The sequence below is a fragment of the Aplidium turbinatum genome, chromosome 15 (genome assembly GCF_918807975.1).
Source record: "Aplidium turbinatum chromosome 15, kaAplTurb1.1, whole genome shotgun sequence".
NCBI lineage: Eukaryota > Metazoa > Chordata > Ascidiacea > Aplousobranchia > Polyclinidae > Aplidium > Aplidium turbinatum.
In genome coordinates this window covers 12,676,461-12,697,570 of record NC_137486.1, presented here as the reverse complement: position 1 = coordinate 12,697,570, position 21,110 = coordinate 12,676,461, and the positions used below count along the sequence as shown (strand labels likewise).

Here is a 21,110-nt window from a genome sequence, read left to right as displayed (position 1 = left end):
ATTCGAAACAAAAGCTTGCCAAGCGTTCTTCTACAAATACAGCACTTGGCTACGTCGCGTTACATTGTTGAAAAAATATTGAATTAGTTTTAACTATGAAGTTTAACGTGGCTAACGTTTCTAAGCGCTGAGAGGTAAAAGGTCAAAACAAACGATTTAAAAATGCGAAGCATACTTCTGGTGCGACAACAAAATCGTGCTGGCCTTGACCGGTTTGAACTGGATCTTCGTCTTCGCTTTCGTCACTGGAAACTTCATCAAACCTGAATGATACAGAAACTCAATTTAAATCAATGTAACTCTATGCAAACGCAATTTGACAACCTATATTTAACTCTTCTGTGACTCACTGAGCGGACTATGAATAAAAAGCGAAATAGTAAGCTTATGCAAAGCAGGCATGGTTACTGCATCCGCAACGACCACACGCTCCCGAATGGATGGGTCAGGCTTTCCCCCCATCATTCCAGAATCGAGATCAACATCTTGTTTTTGCGAGTATGACGTGGAAAAACAGACAGCAGACCATATCATCAATGACTACGTTGTACCAGCCTACATCCCCAAGGTCTACGTATCTTGAAGGACGAGACTCAAGACTACCCAGACAGCAAAATCCTTAATTTTACATTGATTTAACGTCTGCAGACGTTGAATCAATGCTGACGAGTTTTTCTGTCTAAGATAGCTGTTCTCTAACAGCCTCCTAGTGTCATCCGGGAAATATCGCTACAAAGGGTGATAAACGATTAAACCCTCACCCTCAAAAGCCAATTCGACGACAGCGATCATCAGCATAAAAAAATGATTCTAAGCCAGCAAAGTTGTTTCACGTTGTTTCAACGTGCCCAGACGCTGAAATGACGTAAAAACGGCATTTTTGCTAGCTAAGATGATGCACATCAGCTAAAGTCAAGGTACAAATGCAAGAGCAATTATACCACCAAAAATAACGACCAGGTTTTACGTTTTAATTTCTTTAGCTTTCCTGGCAGCTTTCATTCTTTCGTATTGATCCAACTCTTCACCGACAATAGGAACTCGCTTGCGAATCTGCGGTGATTGAAATTGCACAAGGTTACCAAGTGGATAACAAAGAACTGCAAATCACTGAAGCTCAACCGAGTATTTTTGGTAACTAATGTTGCTTTTTGGTAATTGTCCAAAACTTTAAAAGATATCGAGATTCTTAGTCTTGCGAACAAATGTTTCGACAAAAAACCTTCACCTCGAGGTTTAAGTTCGACAAGCCGGGATTGTTGGACAGTTGGCGGGCGAGTGTTCCTTCTGCCGCTCTGCCAGTGACGATGACAGCGTTGCGAGGGTCAGAACACCAGCGCACGAACAATTGGCGGGAAAAGCCTGATTCCATGTCGCCTGTGCTTGCAAGGACGCACTGAAAGATTGAGAAGATGTAACGTTAGGTAACAAGTTTCAAGATTAATTGCTGATGATTTGAATTTAAAAGTGTTAAAAACCAACTTCACTACTATATATAACCCACAAAAAGTATTTTGTAAATTAGAAAAAACGTAACCCTTCTAGTGTTGCGGATAAGTCAAAAACGGATACAGCTTCGCATCCCTATGATGTAAACTCTCTACATTACACACATATATCTCTTATACCCCATCATTAAAGCAGCTGATTCCACAGGCTGTTTGTGTCTATGTTGTAAATTAAATTCTCACCACCACATGGCGCCACACATCAATAAAAATTGATGAACGTCTGCGAAGAAAACAGACAATCAAACTACAATGCAAAGGAAGCATCTTCAAACAGGGTGAACAGAAAGTCCTTGGACTTTTTTCATTTCATGATTAAACATATTGAATGTCACTTCTATGCCTTTTAATATGCTAAATATCTTGCTAAACTCTCTATAATTTAGGTCTATTTTGTTAACATTAATGGTAAGGTCTAAAATGAGTCGTCAGTCGTCTCCTTACTGGATGAGAAAACGACAGTTCCTTACACCTCTCCAAAAGCAAAAAAGAGACTTAAAAGAGCACAGATTCTTCTCAGAGAACTGAAGACAGGCATGGCAGGGCAAGAGATCATTTTTTCAGACGAAAAACTCTTCACAATTGAAGCTCAGTTCAATAATCAGAATGGCAGAATTTATGCAAAGTCTTCAGCAGATATTAAAGATTCTGAGAACAGTTTACCGCCGTCAAAAACCGTCTTCTGTCATGGTGTGGGCCGCCATCTTCAAAATTTTGAGTCTCCTCTGATTTTTGTAGAACAAAGGGTTAAACTCAATTCAGATCGCTACATCAACGATGTTTTGGTTCCAGCCATTGAAGAGGTGAAGAAACATTACAAAGATCAGTCCTTCACATTTCAACAAGATGGTGCACCATCCCACACCTTAAGAAAGACTTAGACTGGTGCTCACGTCAACTTCCAAGATTCTGGAGCAAGGAAATGTGGCCTCTCTCATCGCTTGATTTGAATCTCACGAACTTTTGCGTGTGGTCGTTATTGGAGGCAAAAACCTGTTCCGTTGCTCACCCAAGTGTTGATGTGCTGAAGCAATCACTCCTGCGGGAAAGGGCCAAAATACCCCAGGATGAACTACGTACCTCGGTCGAAAACTTCCGACAAAGAATTCAGAGAGTTATCCAATGGCGGCCACATTGAAAATAAATAAATTATTCCTAGTACTGTAAGCTCTCATTGTGATCCCTGTTTGATGAAATTTTATTTATTTTCTATTAATAAATCGTTTATAAGTTAGTCCAAGCCAGGGGTGTCAAAACTTTTTTCCAGGCGGGCCAAATTTGATAATGCAGAAGTGCCCGCGGGCCTACAGTTTCCGACAATCTATTTTCAGTTTCCGATAATGCGTAAAGAACATAGCCTATAGCAATATTGTAATATATAATGTAATTTTCATACAACAAAGCGATATGCAGATTTAAGTATTTCATTTTAGCCTATGCATATCACGGGATATCATAAGTTAGGCATATAAGTTATCTGGTTTTCGATCAGAAATTAAAAAATCCAAAAACTTTGTAAAACGCAGCTATGTTAGTATCAAGGATGTAACAGACGTCTTGATTTCTACACTCAAGTCAATTCTAGTTCGAGGTTAATGGTAGACAAGCGTAAACTATCGTAAAGACAAGCGTAAAATATCACGTACAGTAAATGGGAGTCGCTCAGCTTTAATCTCAAGCGGTTTTCGTTCAAGTTCATAAACGAGTTGCAAACTTTTGCTTTTCTGTAAATTTGTTTTTATCCAGCTACTGATAAAAGACAACACTCCAGGCAATAATACTTGATTTAGCTATTATGACGCAACAATTTCAACTTTTCACGCCTGGATTTGTCCGTGAGAACCACTGTCTTCATTGAATTTGTATGATTTCTGTGTGTCTGTGGGTCAAAAATAACACATTGTGCAACAACAGGCGCGGGCCATACAAAAACGTATCGCGGGCCGGATTTGGCCTGCGGGCCGGACTTTGAACACTCCTGATTCAAGGACTTTCTGTTCACCCTGTGCAAATATACGCCTAGGCTACCGTTCGAAGAACTATTAAATGATTGTTGAGATAAATTGTAATTTGTTAAGAAAATGGTCTGAGCGTGCTGCGTGAACTTTTCATACTTTTGGGTGAGGAACTTTTGCAAGATCTCCGAGATTGTGACACAGTTTCAAGTGCTTAAATTGAAAAGGATTATTTCTTTGGTCGGTGAAGGAATTGATGATTTTGTCGCTCATCCATTCCACCTGAAACGCAATGTGCTGAGGTTAGAACCCATATCGTGAGCACCACTTGGATCAAACATGAAACTAAGCAGGTTTTACGTCGGATCAGTGGCGTAGTGAAGGGGGGGGGGGTTACAACCCCCTTTGGCACGCGTGTGACGTCACGATATTGAGAATGATGCTTTCAGTCTAAAAAAAATGTCTAATTTTAAACAAAATTGCATAAAAAGAGCGAGTTTTACCAATACCAAACATTCAAACATCTCAGCCAGGAATTACCAACAAGAAAACATAGAGACTTAGCTATAGCTTTATTTCCGAAAAATGCCGAAGAAAACATAATCTTATCCTTTTTCTACGCCACCAGACAGCACCATTTTACAGGAATATTCGTACCCACATTTTTGTTGAAAATGCTTTCAGAATGCACCAAATTCAAAGTACAGTATAATAACCCACAGTATAATACTTGAAACGCTTTAGTTTCCATTTAGTGTTCTACAATTTTTCAGCTAAAGTAATACGCACTCCATTAAGCAACTATCCTCACTTTAAGAGAGTTAAATCAATGAGGTCCTCTAGTTTGATCAACAAAAGCAGTGGTTGAGTCGAACAAATGAAGGAATAAAATCCGCACTTTTTACATCGTTTTTGCATGTGGCAACGAAAAGATGTTGCTAACAGAACACTTTTTGTGACTGTGGAGTGTGGACCTACTTGAAGTTTACCAACTGCTTGGCTAACCACAACTTGGAAATGAAAACTCCCATCATCGTCTGTGTGAGCTCTTGAAAATTATTTTTCATGTACAAGGCAATAAAATCATCTCATTAAAATGTTGTTCTCCTTCACTCGGTATTTTGAACAAATAAAATACAGTAACGTTACGTCACAGCAAATTACACTTTAAACTGTTAAATGACGTTTTTTCTTTTAACATAACTAACAAGACAACAGCATATCGAAAGGTTTAGCCTTATTTCAACTCAACACACCAATAAACATGTATGAAGACATGTTCTATGCAAAGAAATAGACAAAGTACTTATATAATACATAAACAATTAAACAATTGGCTGTGAGACATCAGCGTCTATTTCATTAAGTAATGAAATGTATGTAATCGTGCGTTCAATCAAAAATACTGCTAAACCCCGTGGTATAGATTGGTTTTATATGTTACGGAAATGATAAAATACAAATCTTATCGTTTACAATTTAGCGTATATCGTGTTACAAAAAGCATAGCCACCATCAAATGAAAGGTGAAATACTATATTATAGCGATCATTTTGGGATTAAAGTTTGGTAATTGCCATCTTCACTAGCCGGTCTGAAGTCACAATCCTCTTTTGCATGCACAGCTCTTGAGTAAGTCAACCATCACAGAATCATGACTCAAACAAATCTGTTTCATGATACTGGTATGTGTAAACTTTCAATGATTTAAAACGCTTGGGGAACCAAATCCAATATGAATTTTACAACTATTACTAAACTAGCGGTTCTCAAAAAGGGCACCACCGCTCCGGAGTGCGTTCGCAGCTATAAGGGGGTGGGTACAAATTGGACAAACGGGGAGTGGAGAGTAAATGCAGGGCATCTACAAAATTGGGAAGACGAAGAAACAACGTTCGTTGTTATTGTTGTTGTGACAAGAAAAAAAGATGAGACTGTTAGAAGTCTATGGCAGAAAAATTATCCTGAAAACTTCACTTATTTTTCGCTTCGTTTCTGCAGGAGCCTGGTTCAAGCTTGCGTAATGCGATGTCACAATACATAGCGTTTAGTTTCCTGTTGCATGTCTGCTTAGTCATGAAAAGTAGTAGTGCTTGATCTATGATACTCTAACGAGATTCAGTACAATCAGTATAGCAATCTATTTAATAAACGTCTAGAATAAATACAAAAAGATGTTTAGGGTTGACAAGTATAAAATATGAGCTAAATGAGAATGTCACGATGAGATAAGCGAAAGGAAAGTGCCGGCAGTGAAGTACAAGATACTTCAATATGGACCAAAACAAATCTGATGTTATCTTGGACAGCAGACACGTACAATAGACAGACATCTTTAGAAATTACTTCATATCTACATTTGAAACTGGTATGTTATTGGCATTACAAAATACACATTTGGTTAAGACTAATTTGAATAAAAAAGTTGCAAAGCTTGCAGTTGCATAGAAAATAATGAAGAATCTACTGTAATTTTTGGCGACCGGGATTTTTACAACGTTCCTTTCACAGAGGGGCACGTGTAACAATAACAATGAATTAAATTTATCTGTAGACAAGTATTCGAATTACGGCACACAAAAAAAACAAGCAAGCTTGATAATGTGGCCAGGTTGTCAAAAACATTGAAAAAACTACCCTTTTTGTTTATGTTGCTTGGTCATAAACAATTTGATTCCATAATTACCAGTGCCGGTTCAAAGCTTTCTGGTAGGTATAATATTTACTAAATCATTAAACGTCCATAGATTAAGTTTCAGCTTGATGGCTGTGACAGTAATTAAGCGACGAATATATCAGTATTGAGAAAATTAAACATATCATCTTTGAATGAAAACTTGGTACACGTTGTTTTGCATTTTTGTGCAAGACAGATATTGAGAGTTTGGTTGTTTAATATTTAATTATGATATAGAGTATTTGATTTCATCAAGGTATTTTTGCAAAAAGCGAAACTCAATATATTGCATTTACCATTTAGGTATTATTATAGCTGAGTTTTGCCTTCACAACTTGTTTTCGTGCCTGCAGTGTACGAAATGTAAAATACTACGAAATGAAATAAGAATATTTGCAACAAAGAAATGATTAGGGGGACACTTCAGCCAAAACATACACTCAGATAAATCACAGAATTGCTTTTGTATGAAAAAACTTCCCGAAGTATCGTCGGGTGAAAAACTATGATGCATAATCATTTCAACATTGATAAAAGAAAAATTGCCATCTAATTTCTCTGTAAGCGGGTCAATTAGCACAATATGAACGCTTATTTCTTTTGAAGGAAGCCTGCGAGCTAAATAAAATGCTAGTAAAGTAGTGTCATTTAAATTCTTGACTCATTAACAAGATGTAAAAGCGTAAGTGTGAAGTAAGACCTACAAAATAAACAATTTGCAATAACTGAGTACTTTATGTTTCTCGGCAGCCGATTGTAGCAGGAATTGACTGCGATAGACACCGTGTTTCGACAATACTTCATGAAAAACATATAGATGATTGGAAGGTCTAATCTAAATGGTTAGCGTGTAAGCTACACCGTTATGGTTAGCGAATCGCAACTGTTCGCTGTACTAGTGAGTGCTCACTGCTTAGCCTTGCGCTGATAGCCAGGAAGAACGCTCCCTTCAAAACTGAGCACTTTCACAGCTCAAGTTTAGTGCGCAGTCAATAAGATTCAACAAACCGTCAACTCGATTTGAAAACAATAGTATAATAAACTAGACATAAGAAACAAGGAACAATGTTGATCCCGGACAACAAAATCCGTCAGGTTTGCAATGATTCAAAGTCTGCAGACGTTGAATGTAAAAATGACGGATTTTGTTGAAGAATTGAGAATATGCAGATAGTTTCGAGATTTCATAGCGAAGATTGATGGTTTTAAAATTTGTTTCAAAAATAATTACAGGTGTTCGTCATTGATGACGTTATCACAACAGTAAAAATATATGAGTCTGTGCTCGGTCTGTGTCAAAACTCCAACGGTAAAACAAAATCCAGACTTACAACATCGATTTCGAATTGTTATGATGTCAAGGCCGAAGAAAAGGAGTTTGAAGATAACAAGCTGATCGTGTCAGCCGATTTTCAGATTAAAATTTTTTCGTTTGAACAATGCTAAATGAAGAGTCGAGTGCCTTTTTCACTTTTTCGCTAAATTATCAAATATGTATTCGGAATAGGCGAAATTTCAGTTGCGCCAGGACAGTCAAAGCAAGCCGAACTCTGTGAGTCAGTCCAATCAGTGGGAGTTGAAGCAAAATAACAGTACGAGTAAATTTTCTTTTCACAGAAAACATAAAATTTCGATCAATGCATCAGACAGCAAATCAGAGGGGGACTTTAATTTATCTGCGAGGTTAACTTTAGAAACAAAAGAACAAATGTTTCTTCTACACGCTCATAGAGAAATATCGGTAGTTGTTTGTGTGTAGTGATACAATGTGGTTCATTAAATGTGCTGTGTAGTGTGTAATTCAGTAGTTTGTAATGGAAGATGACAAAAAGTTTATGCTTCTTCAAATCTGTTAACGCAATGAGCAGTAGCTACCAGGCATTATAGTAAAATGAAGGCGAAACAAAAACTCCTATTGTAAGCTGCATTGTCCGTAGCATGGAAGTTATTGTACAGTAAGAATAGTTACTAATTTTTCAAAAACCTTGACAGCCTGTTGTAACTTTTTTTCTGTTTTCAGCCTGTTTGCCGCTGTGAATTGTGATTCAATCTAAATCAATCAAACCTTCTGAGAATCCCAGCATTAAGCACTCTTTTTACAGTGTACTGTAGGGGTAGCATTTATTGCGTTGATTATTGCATATAATAATACAGTCTGTTTGATGCCGCCGGTGGTTCACCGAAATTCCTTTATGATTGATGATAATCCTATCTCGTTCAATAATATTTTACACTGAATTTTTTTCAATAATGTTGGCTAAATATGGCAAGCTGTTCCTCAGGAATGTGCTTAGTGAGTCTGATTCTAATTGGGTGATTGCAACAGAATGAAAATAACTTTGATTGTCACCATCGATACCCCCAGGCTTTAGCATACGCATAGACGTATTAGTTGGCATTTGGTAAAAACAAAAGTTATCTGTTTTAGATTTGCTCGTTGAACAAAATCAAAATGAGTTGCAATGCACTGGCCAAACACCTTCGCAGAAAGTGAAATCGCATGTAAAGCAATGTCCGCACAAGCTTTTCGCTGTTATTGCACATCCTGACCTTGAATTAAGACAGAAATTTTTTTCCATGTAAACAGTAGACAAAACAAGCTCTGAAAACGTTGACATGGAAGGAAAAGCAAGTGGCCGCAAAAGCGAGTGCAACTTGCAATTTGACGCAACAACTAATCAGACCACAAGTTCCTGGGACGTCAGATTAAAATGAATGTGTGATGTTTCTGTGATTGACATATTTGCTGCGGTTGTGTGCTCCTTTGAAGTGAAAACAACTTTATAATTTCACAACTTTTTCCTCAAATTGACATCAAATTGATGAAACAGTTTCAAATACATGAACAGCAAAAATAATCCTATTTACATTGTTCTACCTTATAGACTGAATTTGTAGCTGCATGACAGAAAAGTTGGACTAGACAAAAAATAGATAGGAAGTAGTGAAAAAAACGCGTCTCACACACACAAACGCATGGTGGCCTATATGCACAAACGATATAGAAATACCTCCAAAGCCAAGGAAATTGTAGCAAGAAGGAAACATGTTTTCAATAACATGAGATATTTAAAACAGAGGTGTAGATTTCTTTAATGTGCAATGAAAACATATGTTGAAATGGTAACAGTTCTCATAGGCGCTGGGTTTTGAAAATTGCCGGGGGGGCAAACTTTCTAGCCGACTGATTGCTGACATTCAAAATGCTGATGTTTGTCAGCATTGATGTTTGTTTGCGTCTATCTGCCATTGTATATCGCCAAGCTTTATAATGTAGGCTCAGGCCTCGAAATTCACGGCGGACATGTCCGCCGTCACAGCATGTGATGTCCGCGGGAAGTAACATCTAGATCGGTCATATTTGTCCGCCGAGAAATAGCACAAGAACTAGCGATACAAATCGTCATTGCATAGCACGAACATTCGAACAGTTGTTGCGATAATATTATTTTCCAGCGCATTCTAGCGCGCATCTAGAAAATGTGAATCCTGTATCCCTTAGCTTCCATTCAAGGAGGAAAACTTTCGATTCTTACGTTGCTTCAACGATTGATGACATTGAATCAGCGTAACAAAGGTGAATTCTTCGCTAAGAATCGATAGGAGTTCAGGTACTTCTACACTAATCACGCGCAATTTAGTTCACGTTTTACGTCACAATGTCTGGCTTTGATCTCCGAGTAATAATGATACGGCAAGGTTGGTTACTAAATTAGATTATACGAGTAGGCTATAACCGCAAGATGCAACAAAACTTGTTAAGTTTTGGTATTACAGTAAGAAAGAAAAGACCCAAAGAAAATTCACTTTCGCTCACATGACACGCAAAAATAAACTTAAAGAAAAAAGCCTGTAAAACTTTGCACAGCAGAAAATAGCGTTGGTGTAGAAATTTTCCGACTCCTGCCCAGAGCATTGTGACGCAATAAGCAACACGACCTCGTTCGGTGGAACGATCGACGGCTAAAACTGGTGTGTCCGCCGTGAGACTTAATTTGTCCGCTGAGATAGCTGCTCAGACCGGACACGTTTGTCCGCCGTCAACAAAAACGAATTTCGAGGCCTGTAGGCTACTTCGAATTATATGCTGATCACTTTGAACTTTGGCTCTTAATACGAGTAGATACTAAACTGAGCAAACTGCACCTCGTTATTGACACTCCCAAGAAAAAAAAAGCGGAAGAAATCAAGAAAAACGTTTTTCAATCATTGTTTGCTTCAACGTCACCATGCTGGCGTTTATCAGCTACCGTACTTCTGTTTCTTTTGTTATCTTAGGAGCAGCGCTCTTGTTAACAAGTAGATCTTTTAAATGAGATCGATCCGCAATGAAGGTCAAACTAACGCAAATCTGAACTTAGAAACATTTGATTTAGGATTTTTTTAATAATTTGCGGGGGGGCAGCCACCCCGAGCTAAATTCACGGGGGGGCGCCGCCCCTCCGGAGTCGGCGCCTATGACAGTTCTTATGTGATACTATTTGACCCCAAGTTTCCCTTTTGAGTTTGCAGCACCAACTTAAGTCAATGCACTTCCTAGAGAAAATCTATGCCAGCTGTAGCCTAGATGTTGCCAAGAATTCACGGCAGATGAACTTTCGTTGCGTTTATAATGGGAAACCGCAGTTGCGTATAGATGTTTCAGTCTGTTTTGTCAAAACAAATTGATAGAACGTAGTGCCAGTGCTGGAATTGTTGTTGGACACAAGAAGATAAAAATACTGGGTGAACATGACCAACATGCCACAACAGATTAATTTCCGTCAAGGAAATATGATTAAAACAAGCACTGTTATGATGTGTATACTGTACAGCGTTGACAGTATAATATTCTATTTTAAAAGGTGGCTTCAATTCGGCGGCCAGCCAAAATTTAGTTAACAAAAATACATGGTAGTGTTAGCGGTATGCATTGCGTTACATGATGAAACACAAGCAAAATATATCAACACTGAGGTTAAAAGTTCGATACGACAAGGCCTTGAACAATTGCGCATTACTTCCAACCCTCAATATCAGGAAGGATCATGATAAAGGTTGAACACTATTTGGGACTCTTTTTGGTTAAGTGGCAAGGTAGGCGAAAACACTGGCTATTAAAGTTGCTTTTGCTTGATCTCTGCTGTACAGTTCGGCATTGCCTGTTTTGACACAACACAAGTGACTATCAAAGCTGGCTGAATTCGACCAAGAATATGAAAAACGGCGAAAAAAATTGAGACCAGCAACAAACGGCGTATTTTAAGAGCTGACAAACCACATTGTTGGGTATACAAATTTAATTCCTGATCCAACAAAGTAATAACTTTCTAATTTAAACACAAAGACTAATCAGAGTAATTAGCAACGGCTTTATCGCACCGATATCCTGAAAAACAGTAAACATTAACGATCAGACATTTGCCAGTAAATAAGTCATTTTACGTAGATTTAACGGTTGCAGACCTTCAATCAGTGTAAAAAACTGACCGATTGGGAAACTGACATATCTTGAGCCCTGACCAACACTTCGAATTTTAGTCAAGTTTTGAAGTAGATATAAAACTTTGCGGTTAAGAAAAATTTACGTCGTCTGTGGTGCCCCGTTGACCAAGACAGGAACAGGATTGTCCTGTAATTACACAATTTCTGCGTCAGCTTTTCCGTTAAAAATGGGACATTTAGATTAGATTGTTATCCGTGGGGATCTATAATGAGGCGAAGTAAAACGCTATGTATCAGCAGAAATACCTACACAAATGCTGTATGACATATATTTTTCAATCAAGTAATTTGAAAAATATATTAGTATTGAATACAATATTAATGAAACCCTGTTTGGAAAAATGATGTTCACGAAATGATTGGTTCTAGTAAACAAACACAAACCACTTGTTATCGTCCAGCTTGTGGAAATTAAATGCTAGAAGTGCATAAAGTAACAAACTTCACCACAAGTACAAAACAACCACTAAATGTAGTATGTTTAGTTTTAAATTTAATGAAGCCAAGTTTATAGTTTTAATTGAATGACAAGTAGCCTACTAGTACTGCATTACAAATATTTAACCAATCTCCGTTCTTTTCAGTGATTTTAACAAGGTATTTGTGTTAAAACTAAAGATTGTAATAAACTTCCTGAGATAATGAAATTGCGCAAATATTAAAGGTAACGATGCATTTTTTCGAAGCACCAATTGCCATTTGATGGGATCTACTTTTAACAACACTGCTCGCACTGCTGTGATATCCCGCCAACTTGAATCTAAAAATGGACTTGGGAAGCGGAAACGACATTCTGATGAACTCTTCCGTTGCTGGGCCCCATGCGAGCCATCAGACAACGCTGGTTCCAAATGAAAAGAGACCTAAGGAAGTCATCATCCGTAACTTTCTCAACACTTCTTCATCTCTCTATACACGTTTAGCAAGTTTCCCGGTCCAAGCGACAACCTCGAACAACTTTGAAACCTCACAAAACAGACAATTCCATACCTTTTCGGTCAACCAGCCAGCATCGACTGAAAGAAGAGACGGTTTTAACGCTACAAATGCGACATTATCTCCTGGCCCGATGGAAGGGAATCATGTAGTTTTAATAGTTGGTTTAACATGCGGTCTGCTAGGTCTGCTCCTTGGAGTTTTACTCACTGTAGGTGTTGGAATGTACATAAACAAGAGAAGAAACAAAGCAGCAACTAGTGACAGGCGCAGATCTGGATACGAAAAAAATCCAAAAGAAATGACGTTCGAACCAATCGATTTATCACTGACGCTACCCAGTTATGTAGAAGAACCCAGATCACCAGAGAGACGGAAAAGTCACGCTTCAAATTTTCTCAACAGCGCTTCAGAAACAAGCACTACGCTTTTTGCCAGCGCGGAAAAAGATAGTCATTCTCAGTCTATGCACTCTTTAAGATCAAAGCGTAATTCTCAAGACAATAAAGGATATTTACCGAGCTCGGAAAACGAAGACCGATTAAATGAAATCATTTGTGATCAGGGTCGGGGAAACAATCACGAGCTTGCGCTAGAACACAGTTTGCATCGAACCGATACGATTAGGGTAAGTGCGATGCTCAAAGTCTGAAGTTGTCTTGTGTAAAAAAATGAAAGTTACTTGATATTAACAATATCATGATTCATACGTGTTGACTTCTCTTTAAATGAAGCTTGTGTCTTCGTTTTTAAAGTTGATTTTACACTTGGGTTTCAGGAAATCAAACGTGCAACATCAACCAGAGACAGCTTCAGCAGTGGCCTTGGAACTGGCACCGAATCTGACATAATTCCGTCAGAAACCGGAGAAACACATTTGACAAGAAAAGTGATGCCTGAACCATCACAATTGCAGGGCGATGTGTCGATTGCTCAAAAAACCAGGTATATTCGCAATGAGAGGAAACGGAGAAGCTACAATAGGGCAATGGGAGTAAGAGGGTGTGTCAGTCGAAGGTCGTTGCAACCAAGCCAGCAAAAACGCTCCTTACACAAGTCAGGGACCTGGAGCGTGAAAGGGTCAAGAGGCAACGAGTGGTCGGGGATCAACACTTTCCCTCCTGCTGGACCTGATGCTTTCTCTGCCACTGACTTCTCAATGACATCACCAGAATCGATTAGCTCTTCTTTTACAGCTGAGAGCACAAAAACAAGCGGCGTGGATGAAAAATTGAAACATAACAAAAAGAATGACGTAAAGCTAGAAAATAAAACAAACAAAGATGAAACCAGTGAAGCGGAAAATGAGGTTTCAAAGGAAGACAACATTGTCTCGACTTACTTCAATATACATTTTCCTCCTGTGACTCCAGTCGTGTCAACAGCTATGAAAACCTTACCCATATCTACAAATACGCTATTAAAGGCTGAAGTTCACGTTAGAAAAGATCGAGACATTAAAACAGACTCATGACGTTTTTTTTTACTATGCAGATGTAAAACGTAAGCATAGTTTGTTGTTATAACATCTGTTTTTGTTTTTTTTACACGTTCTTGAATATTTGATTTCATATATAACCGTACTCGATATGATACACAAAGATACCAAAAAATTCTATTTGAATAAGACCTTCTGATGATCCGTTAGGTGAAACAATTTGTAAAGGCTTCAGATAGTAATAACTATATTTGATTTAATTCGCTCTGCTTTGCCTTTTTGCTTGGCATTGAGCACTTTTTGTAGTATTAATAGTTTTCATTGTTTTTTAAGATACCAACAAATATGCTAAGAATGCATCTCTTTGCAAAGCCTACTGTCATTGTCTGTAAAGCAATATGCAGATGAAAGGATTTAAGGTTCTACGCAAAAACATACAACCTTAACCTCAATGTGAACAAAGCTGTTGGTTTTAAAACTTTCACATAGATTATTTAAAGTAATTTTCACTCACTCACTTAGACCTACATCAGACCAATACATAGATCCATATTCACAACACAACACGCAAACCAAATCATTTGAGTTAAAAGTTAAATACAATGACGCAATAAAGACAATGCTCGTGGAGAATTGTCAATGAGGAAGCTGCGAATGGCACCTCTGAAATACGACGATTTGATAAGTGCGTCGAAATTGCTAAGTGTGCAGAGTGCATTGATATGGCAAGCTTTTGAAGATTTACATTGACATATGAAGTTGTAAAGAGATTTGCGAAGTAGGCTACTACATCAAAGGTCAAAATATTTTGTTCTATTTGAATAGCATTCTGGCACTGGGTTGGAAATCCGAAGAACATCTGCGGATTTCCAACCCCAGAACATCTGGCAACAGGGAAAATAGTCATTTTCATTTTTTTACGTAAAACTAGGAGTTTTGCAGTGATTTGTAATTTTGTGATCACACTTTGGAAATTTGTATTTTCAAAACTATCATTTCATAGAAATATAAAGCTCATTTAGCCTTAAGTTCAAAATCAAAATTTTAACGACCTCCAGTCATTATCGCAGGTTTGCACGTTGGCAAGGCTTGAGTATATATTGATTGTTAGGCTTTGAAGAAACAATTTACGAAATAATAAAGCTGCGTTTATGCTGAAAAGGCTAGAATTGAATTGACATATCAATAAATCAATGATCCCATTTTTTTCTGATGTGTCTCATATGCGACACATTCAGTTAAAAAGATTCGCCATTCCACCGGACATTATCAAATAGAAGTTACATCAAGTAAAACACAGTTAGAGCAAATGACAGTCACCCTGCACGCACGTGTACTTCGATTTATGCACTGTGTTATTTATGCTAATTTGTGCAGTCTTTCCAGGATATGATGTGATGATGCATTGTTTACAACGAATGTGTTACTTTGTTATTTATCAGTTCGGATTGTTAATTAAATTACCAACTTTTGTGATACCAACGATATGCAGTTGAAGTTATGGCTTTAAGTCAGCAACAAGAAAACATTATGTGCAAGACTTTCTAAGAAGATGAGCTTTTATACGCAACTATCCACAAAAATAACTCCTGATGCACACACTTTTTCATAGTTTGGAGAAACCTCTTACACTGACGAAAATGAAATATTACTGATGAGTCTTGGCGAAAAAGCGCCAGGCTCTTCTTTGAGCCACTACAAGAAAAGCATCTAAGGCTCCAATTTTTGTTGCTGCAGTAGTAGAACTAATATAGCATCAATCACATATTGACAGAAAATAACTTCATAGATACTGAACCCGATTATCAACATTTCAAAAACGGTGATAAAATTTAACTAGCGTTTTTAACCCTAAATAAACGGCCGTACAAACTACAAAGAAATGAAATAGATTACAGGTTAGAGTGCTCGCTGGTCATAAATTCATAAGGACACAGCAGGTTATGCTCAACAAAAATGATCTGATGATGACTGTAATTGACGCTACCGCAAACTTCAAGCACACGTTTGGCAACTTGCACAAGAGTGGTTGGCACTTCACCTGATACCAACAATTTGCCTGATACACTTCTTTAGCGAAACTTCGCGACGTCCAAGAGCTGTCATTGCGGCAGGCAATGCAATTTCATATCAATGAATTAGATCTGAATTTATAGTTAATTTGCAGAAGACAGACAGAAAACATTGCTGGTTTATGAAAAAAAAAACATTTTATGGTAGCTTTTAAAAAGTGATGTTGTAATAGAAAACCGGTTTAAAATGTGTCCACAAGGTTCAGTAATGTTTAATTGTTCATGGATACAAAATATGTTTGAACTAATTACTATGAACTAACTAATTAACCGCGTGGAACAAAACAAAGTATCCTGTTTTGAGTATTTTCCAAAAAACAGCAAAGTATCTTTTTCAGAGAAGGACGAAGACAGAGGCTTAAAAACAAAAAAAACTTTCCCACTCAAAAAATTAATCGTCAAATGGCATTCGCAGATAGTTTCAATCTTTTTCAGTTATGCAAGTTCAATAGAGAAAGATGTTCGTTAATGTGGACAAAGAAAGTACAAGTGGAGGTTGTAGTTTGAAGTGGATAAGAAGAACCTGTTGACAGCTATTAAGATTTTTCAAAACACAATGCACGGAATGCGATCTTATATGACAACCTATGGGCTATCGCATTATTTGATAATATAAAAAATCCTCAAAAACCGTTGGTCAAAAAATAAACGAGAAGCAATCTACTTGAAGGGATGGTCAAAGCGTGAAAATGCGACCAAACCACCAGCTTATTCTGTTAGGCATTAACAATATAATCTTGTCAATCACTTTTTTTCGGTGGTAAATATTTATAATATTTCAAGGGTTGAGAAGCGGTGGGACGTCAAAAGTTATTGGTAGAAGGAAACCTGTGTTTGGCTTTGATGGCTTTGGCTTAATGTAATTGTAAGCCAAGACCATCAATAAAGATGGTAAGAATTTCAATGATTTCTCATACGTCTATCTTTTCTCGAACGCTAAAAGAGTGGAGAAAAGGTTCATGCAATGTAGTAACACTGAGAATCCGGTCACTGCAACGACAGACCTAAGATGATGAGCACAAAACGGCCATCCATTTTTTTTTATAAGTAAACAAATTCTATAATTTAATTCAACTTCTATACGCTGCCTTTCTAGTATTGTTGTTTCAAAATAAGGTTTCAACTGGGATTCAAAAAAGAACATAATTTCAATCTTATTTCACTTGTCATGAGAAAAACTCAAGTAAATTCAGTCAACCAACACCAGGGCTGCAGGCAGTTGCGTAATTAACGTTTTACAAAAAAAGAAAGTCCCATTAGAAAAAGTAACTCGAGCAGTTTGTTTATGAAACACGTAAAAGATTGACGATTTTTCAGCCGAATCTGAAGCACGCTTACCCGATAATTATTCAGCCCAATGCGTTCAAGCGAGCGAAAAGTAATTCCGTAAGGACCTGACTCAACACCGCACTCAATCTGTCATTAATCCACCTTGCATAAACAGAAAACTATTCCGATAAAAAACAATCAAGGATTCAACAACTTACCATGGATTTCGCGAACTCGACAACGTTATAGGTAACATTGTTGATCATCGCGAGGGAATAGGCGCATAGACCTGATCTGGTGTCGCGCCACAATTGGTCCTGGAACAAATTTGATGAAGTAAATGCTGTGGTTTATTTTTGCAACAGCAGGTGGGTGGGGCGTTGACTTTTAAACTTGCTTTAATCTATGATATATCAAACATTGCTTGGCTAAATCACGGAATGGCCCGTTTCGGTGAGTCCGATTCGTTGAGTCCGATTCGGTGAGTCCGATCCCTTAAAGGGGGATTTTTTTAATTTTTTTTTAAATTATCGGGTACCGTAGCCTAATTATCATTGCCGTTTTAGGGTTTGGGTTAAGGGTTAGAGGTTAGGAACTCACCGAATCGGACTCACCGAATAGTAGCAGACCCGCTAAATCAAGCTTTCACAATGAGTTGATTTATGGGTTGAACTGGAAAGATGTGGGATTAGGTCAAAACGAAGTTTGCATCTTTAAATTACATACGCTAAGTCATCGTATCCACGCCTGGTAGTTACTTTCGAAACACTTCAAAAGTTTTTTTTGCAAATAAGATAGACGAGTTAAAATTAGACATACATCGTCGCAAAGTCTTCTTGCTCAGGATTATCGTTCACTGCATTACCACGACACAATGCACTCGGGAAATGGCGAACCGTGGTCCTTTCGCGCTTCGACAAATCGTTCAAAATACAAGGCTGTCAAGCTGACAAAACGGCTCAGTCAAAGTTGAAAGGAGTACGCAAACCGGCTTCGCTGTTCAATAGATGGATGATGTACCCAGTCCGGTGTCTTGTGGTCTCGGAGGTAAACACAATTTTGGTTCAAACGGAAGTGTAAAAGAAAAACGGCAATGATGCCTACCACAGTAACAGCGCACGACTCATTAGCGCCATCTAGCGAGTCAACTTCCACTAACCAATAGAAAAATATTCGAGATATGTGATTGGAGATCATCATGCTGGTGAAAAAAACACGACCACAGTTCTTACTATTTCTACTGCACTGAAATGTAATTTTACGTTCAAGCATTTAGCAAGTGCCAATTTTTCATAAGTATCGAAAGACAAGATTTCCAGCCTAAATTAAAACTTACTTTATATCCACGTACTTTACTAAATCTCTTTATATCCACGTACTTACTAAATATCCACGTACTTTAAAGGGTAGACGTTAATATCTTAAAATTGATTCAAATATTTTTTTCACTAAATTAAAACTATCGGAGTTGTTAAATTTTGACTGCAAATTTATTTTAGTGCTTTCCTTATATTTTATCGACGGTTAGACACTGAAACCCGGACAATTATATTGAGAAATAAAAATTTCTGTTTAATCATTAGATTAGATCCAATATGAACTATTATGCAAGGTTTATTTTAACCACAGTATGAACAGCAATAAAGTCAAAGAATAAATGCGTTGTTGTTCCAAATGTGGTTCGTTTCAACTCTAGGTACAATGCTGTTTCAGCCAGGATATAATAAAAATTGCACGTAGGAGATTTTACTGACCAATAATATTGCCAGTTCTAAAACTCGGCCGGCAGTGTCTACGGCGATAAGGACGTTCCCGTCAGCACGCATTGTTTCGATGATCTTTGCTGGAAAGAGATGACAACACTTCAAAGGAAAGCAATATGTCAGATTTCAGAAAGTGTGGTTGTTTCTCTTAGTTTCAAACACTTCTAAAAAAGTTAAAATGAAAACATGGTCGTAGCTGTCCATGATGTTAGATTAGACAGTTAGTTTCTTTATTTTAGCTTCATACTTCAAAAAACAAATATCACGAAAACGTAATAAAAACAACGTCACAACGGTCACTGAGCAGCGAGCACCAACTTAAAAGTTGTTCGTCCCTCAATTTCCTCCTGGCTTGTATGTAAGCAGCGTTATAGGCATCAGTAATGAGAAGCTGGGGAGGTCTGCCACTGAGGAAATTTCCTAAAATGCAAAAGCAACAAATGAGGTCTTTGGGTTATTTCATATATTGCCTTTTCATTTTTACAATTTTGAGCATCACAAAAATTATTCGTTTGGTTTTGACAAGACAGGTAAACCAAAGGCGTTCTAGCTAGTGGTTTACAGCACTGATGACACTTTAACGTGGAAACAGCGGCGTTTCTGCCTTCAGTTACATATAGCTTATGCTGTTTGTATCACTTCATTTTCTTTTGGTTGTAGGCTACTGCATGACGAAAACAGCATTGTACTACTGAATAAGCAAAACCCGTTGAAGACTAATCATAAACTTAACTGAATAATGAAGGTTCCAATTTCCAAAAATACTGCGTTAGAATTTCACCATAGCAATAGAACATAAAGGCTAAAGAGCAAATATAACCTTACATCTCACAACTATAAGGTAATCCAAAATAACAATACGTGTAGCATGAATTAGAAGGGATCTAACATTGTAACGGTAAAAGAGTACGTGATAAACGTATTCGAGTTACCAGTATTGTCCACCAAAGCGCATCCGTTTAAATGGCGTTCGCGTTTATGATTGAAATCCACGGCATACACGATCTCTCCTTCTTCATCATCTTTGATTATCTTCCATGCTGTTCCACCAATCATGTGCCCGGCATGGACAGGAGTGATAGAAATACCTTGTCCCTTGTCTACAATTTATACAAACTTTTGTGATCCCAGACAGCAATCAGTTGTTTTTTACATTGATTTAACGTCTACAGACGTTGAGTTAACGTAAAAAATGGATTCACCACAAGTGTTCAGTTTAGGAGTTAGTGACACTTTAAGGGACAATTCTAACTTTAAATGCAAAAACTGACGCGATGGGCAACGGCAGTTTTAGAGCCAACAGGTGACAAGCTTATAATTGGTGAATATAATGTGATGTCGTGCCTGCTTTTCTTGATTAAGATGATGGGCAATTAGTAGGCTGTATGGATGCCACCGGAGTGAGGGTGTAATTGGCCTGCAAGAGTTTCCATGAGCTTATCCCTATCCTTACAGAGAAGGAATATTCCCTTCGGTAGCCACGGTCATGTCTATAATATGCGTGTGAGGAGTGTCCTGTTGTGTGCAAGTGAGACTTGGCTCATCACTGCCGAAAAGATCAGCTATGTCGCAACGACAACGATCTGTTCCAAGCACCTCTTTGACCAAGTGCCGATGGAAGAGATCCAGGCTTGGCATCCATCAGCTGGAGGATGTCATGAGAAAGAGAAGGTTACATTGGTACGGACAGTCGGACCTGTGCAATGCATTGAAAAGTCGAGTGGCCGAAGAAAAACCAGTTCTTTGATGTCCATAGGAATAACCCTCGAGGAACGAGGATATCCAAAAAAGCATTGGCTCGACAACATTTGGGAAGACTTTGTTTTAGTTGACTCTCAGGATCATGTGGCATGGAAAAACGCAGACAAAGTAGACATTTGCTGGCGTCCCACCCTCCCAACACAGGGAGCCAGAGACGTTAAATTGATTAGATAAATAGAATGTCTTGATCATAAGATAGATATTGCAATGACATAACAGTAAATTAATTTCAACTTATCGGTATAGA

General features: G+C 37.9%; 1 protein-coding gene across 1 annotated transcript in view; it reads right to left on the bottom strand.

The window, feature by feature from the left end:
• LOC145784243 (cleavage and polyadenylation specificity factor subunit 2-like) overlaps nucleotides 1–21,110 on the bottom strand; it is a 29,743-nt gene that overhangs the window by 7,050 nt on the left and 1,583 nt on the right. Inside the window, exons 5-12 of the mRNA XM_082596029.1 lie at nucleotides 20,035–20,202; nucleotides 19,421–19,522; nucleotides 19,094–19,182; nucleotides 17,558–17,656; nucleotides 3,623–3,745; nucleotides 1,229–1,396; nucleotides 968–1,053; nucleotides 176–263 (exon numbers count right to left, since the gene is read on the bottom strand). Coding sequence (XP_082452155.1) covers nucleotides 176–263; nucleotides 968–1,053; nucleotides 1,229–1,396; nucleotides 3,623–3,745; nucleotides 17,558–17,656; nucleotides 19,094–19,182; nucleotides 19,421–19,522; nucleotides 20,035–20,202 — 923 coding nt within the window. The remainder of the gene's footprint in view (nucleotides 1–175; nucleotides 264–967; nucleotides 1,054–1,228; nucleotides 1,397–3,622; nucleotides 3,746–17,557; nucleotides 17,657–19,093; nucleotides 19,183–19,420; nucleotides 19,523–20,034; nucleotides 20,203–21,110) is intronic.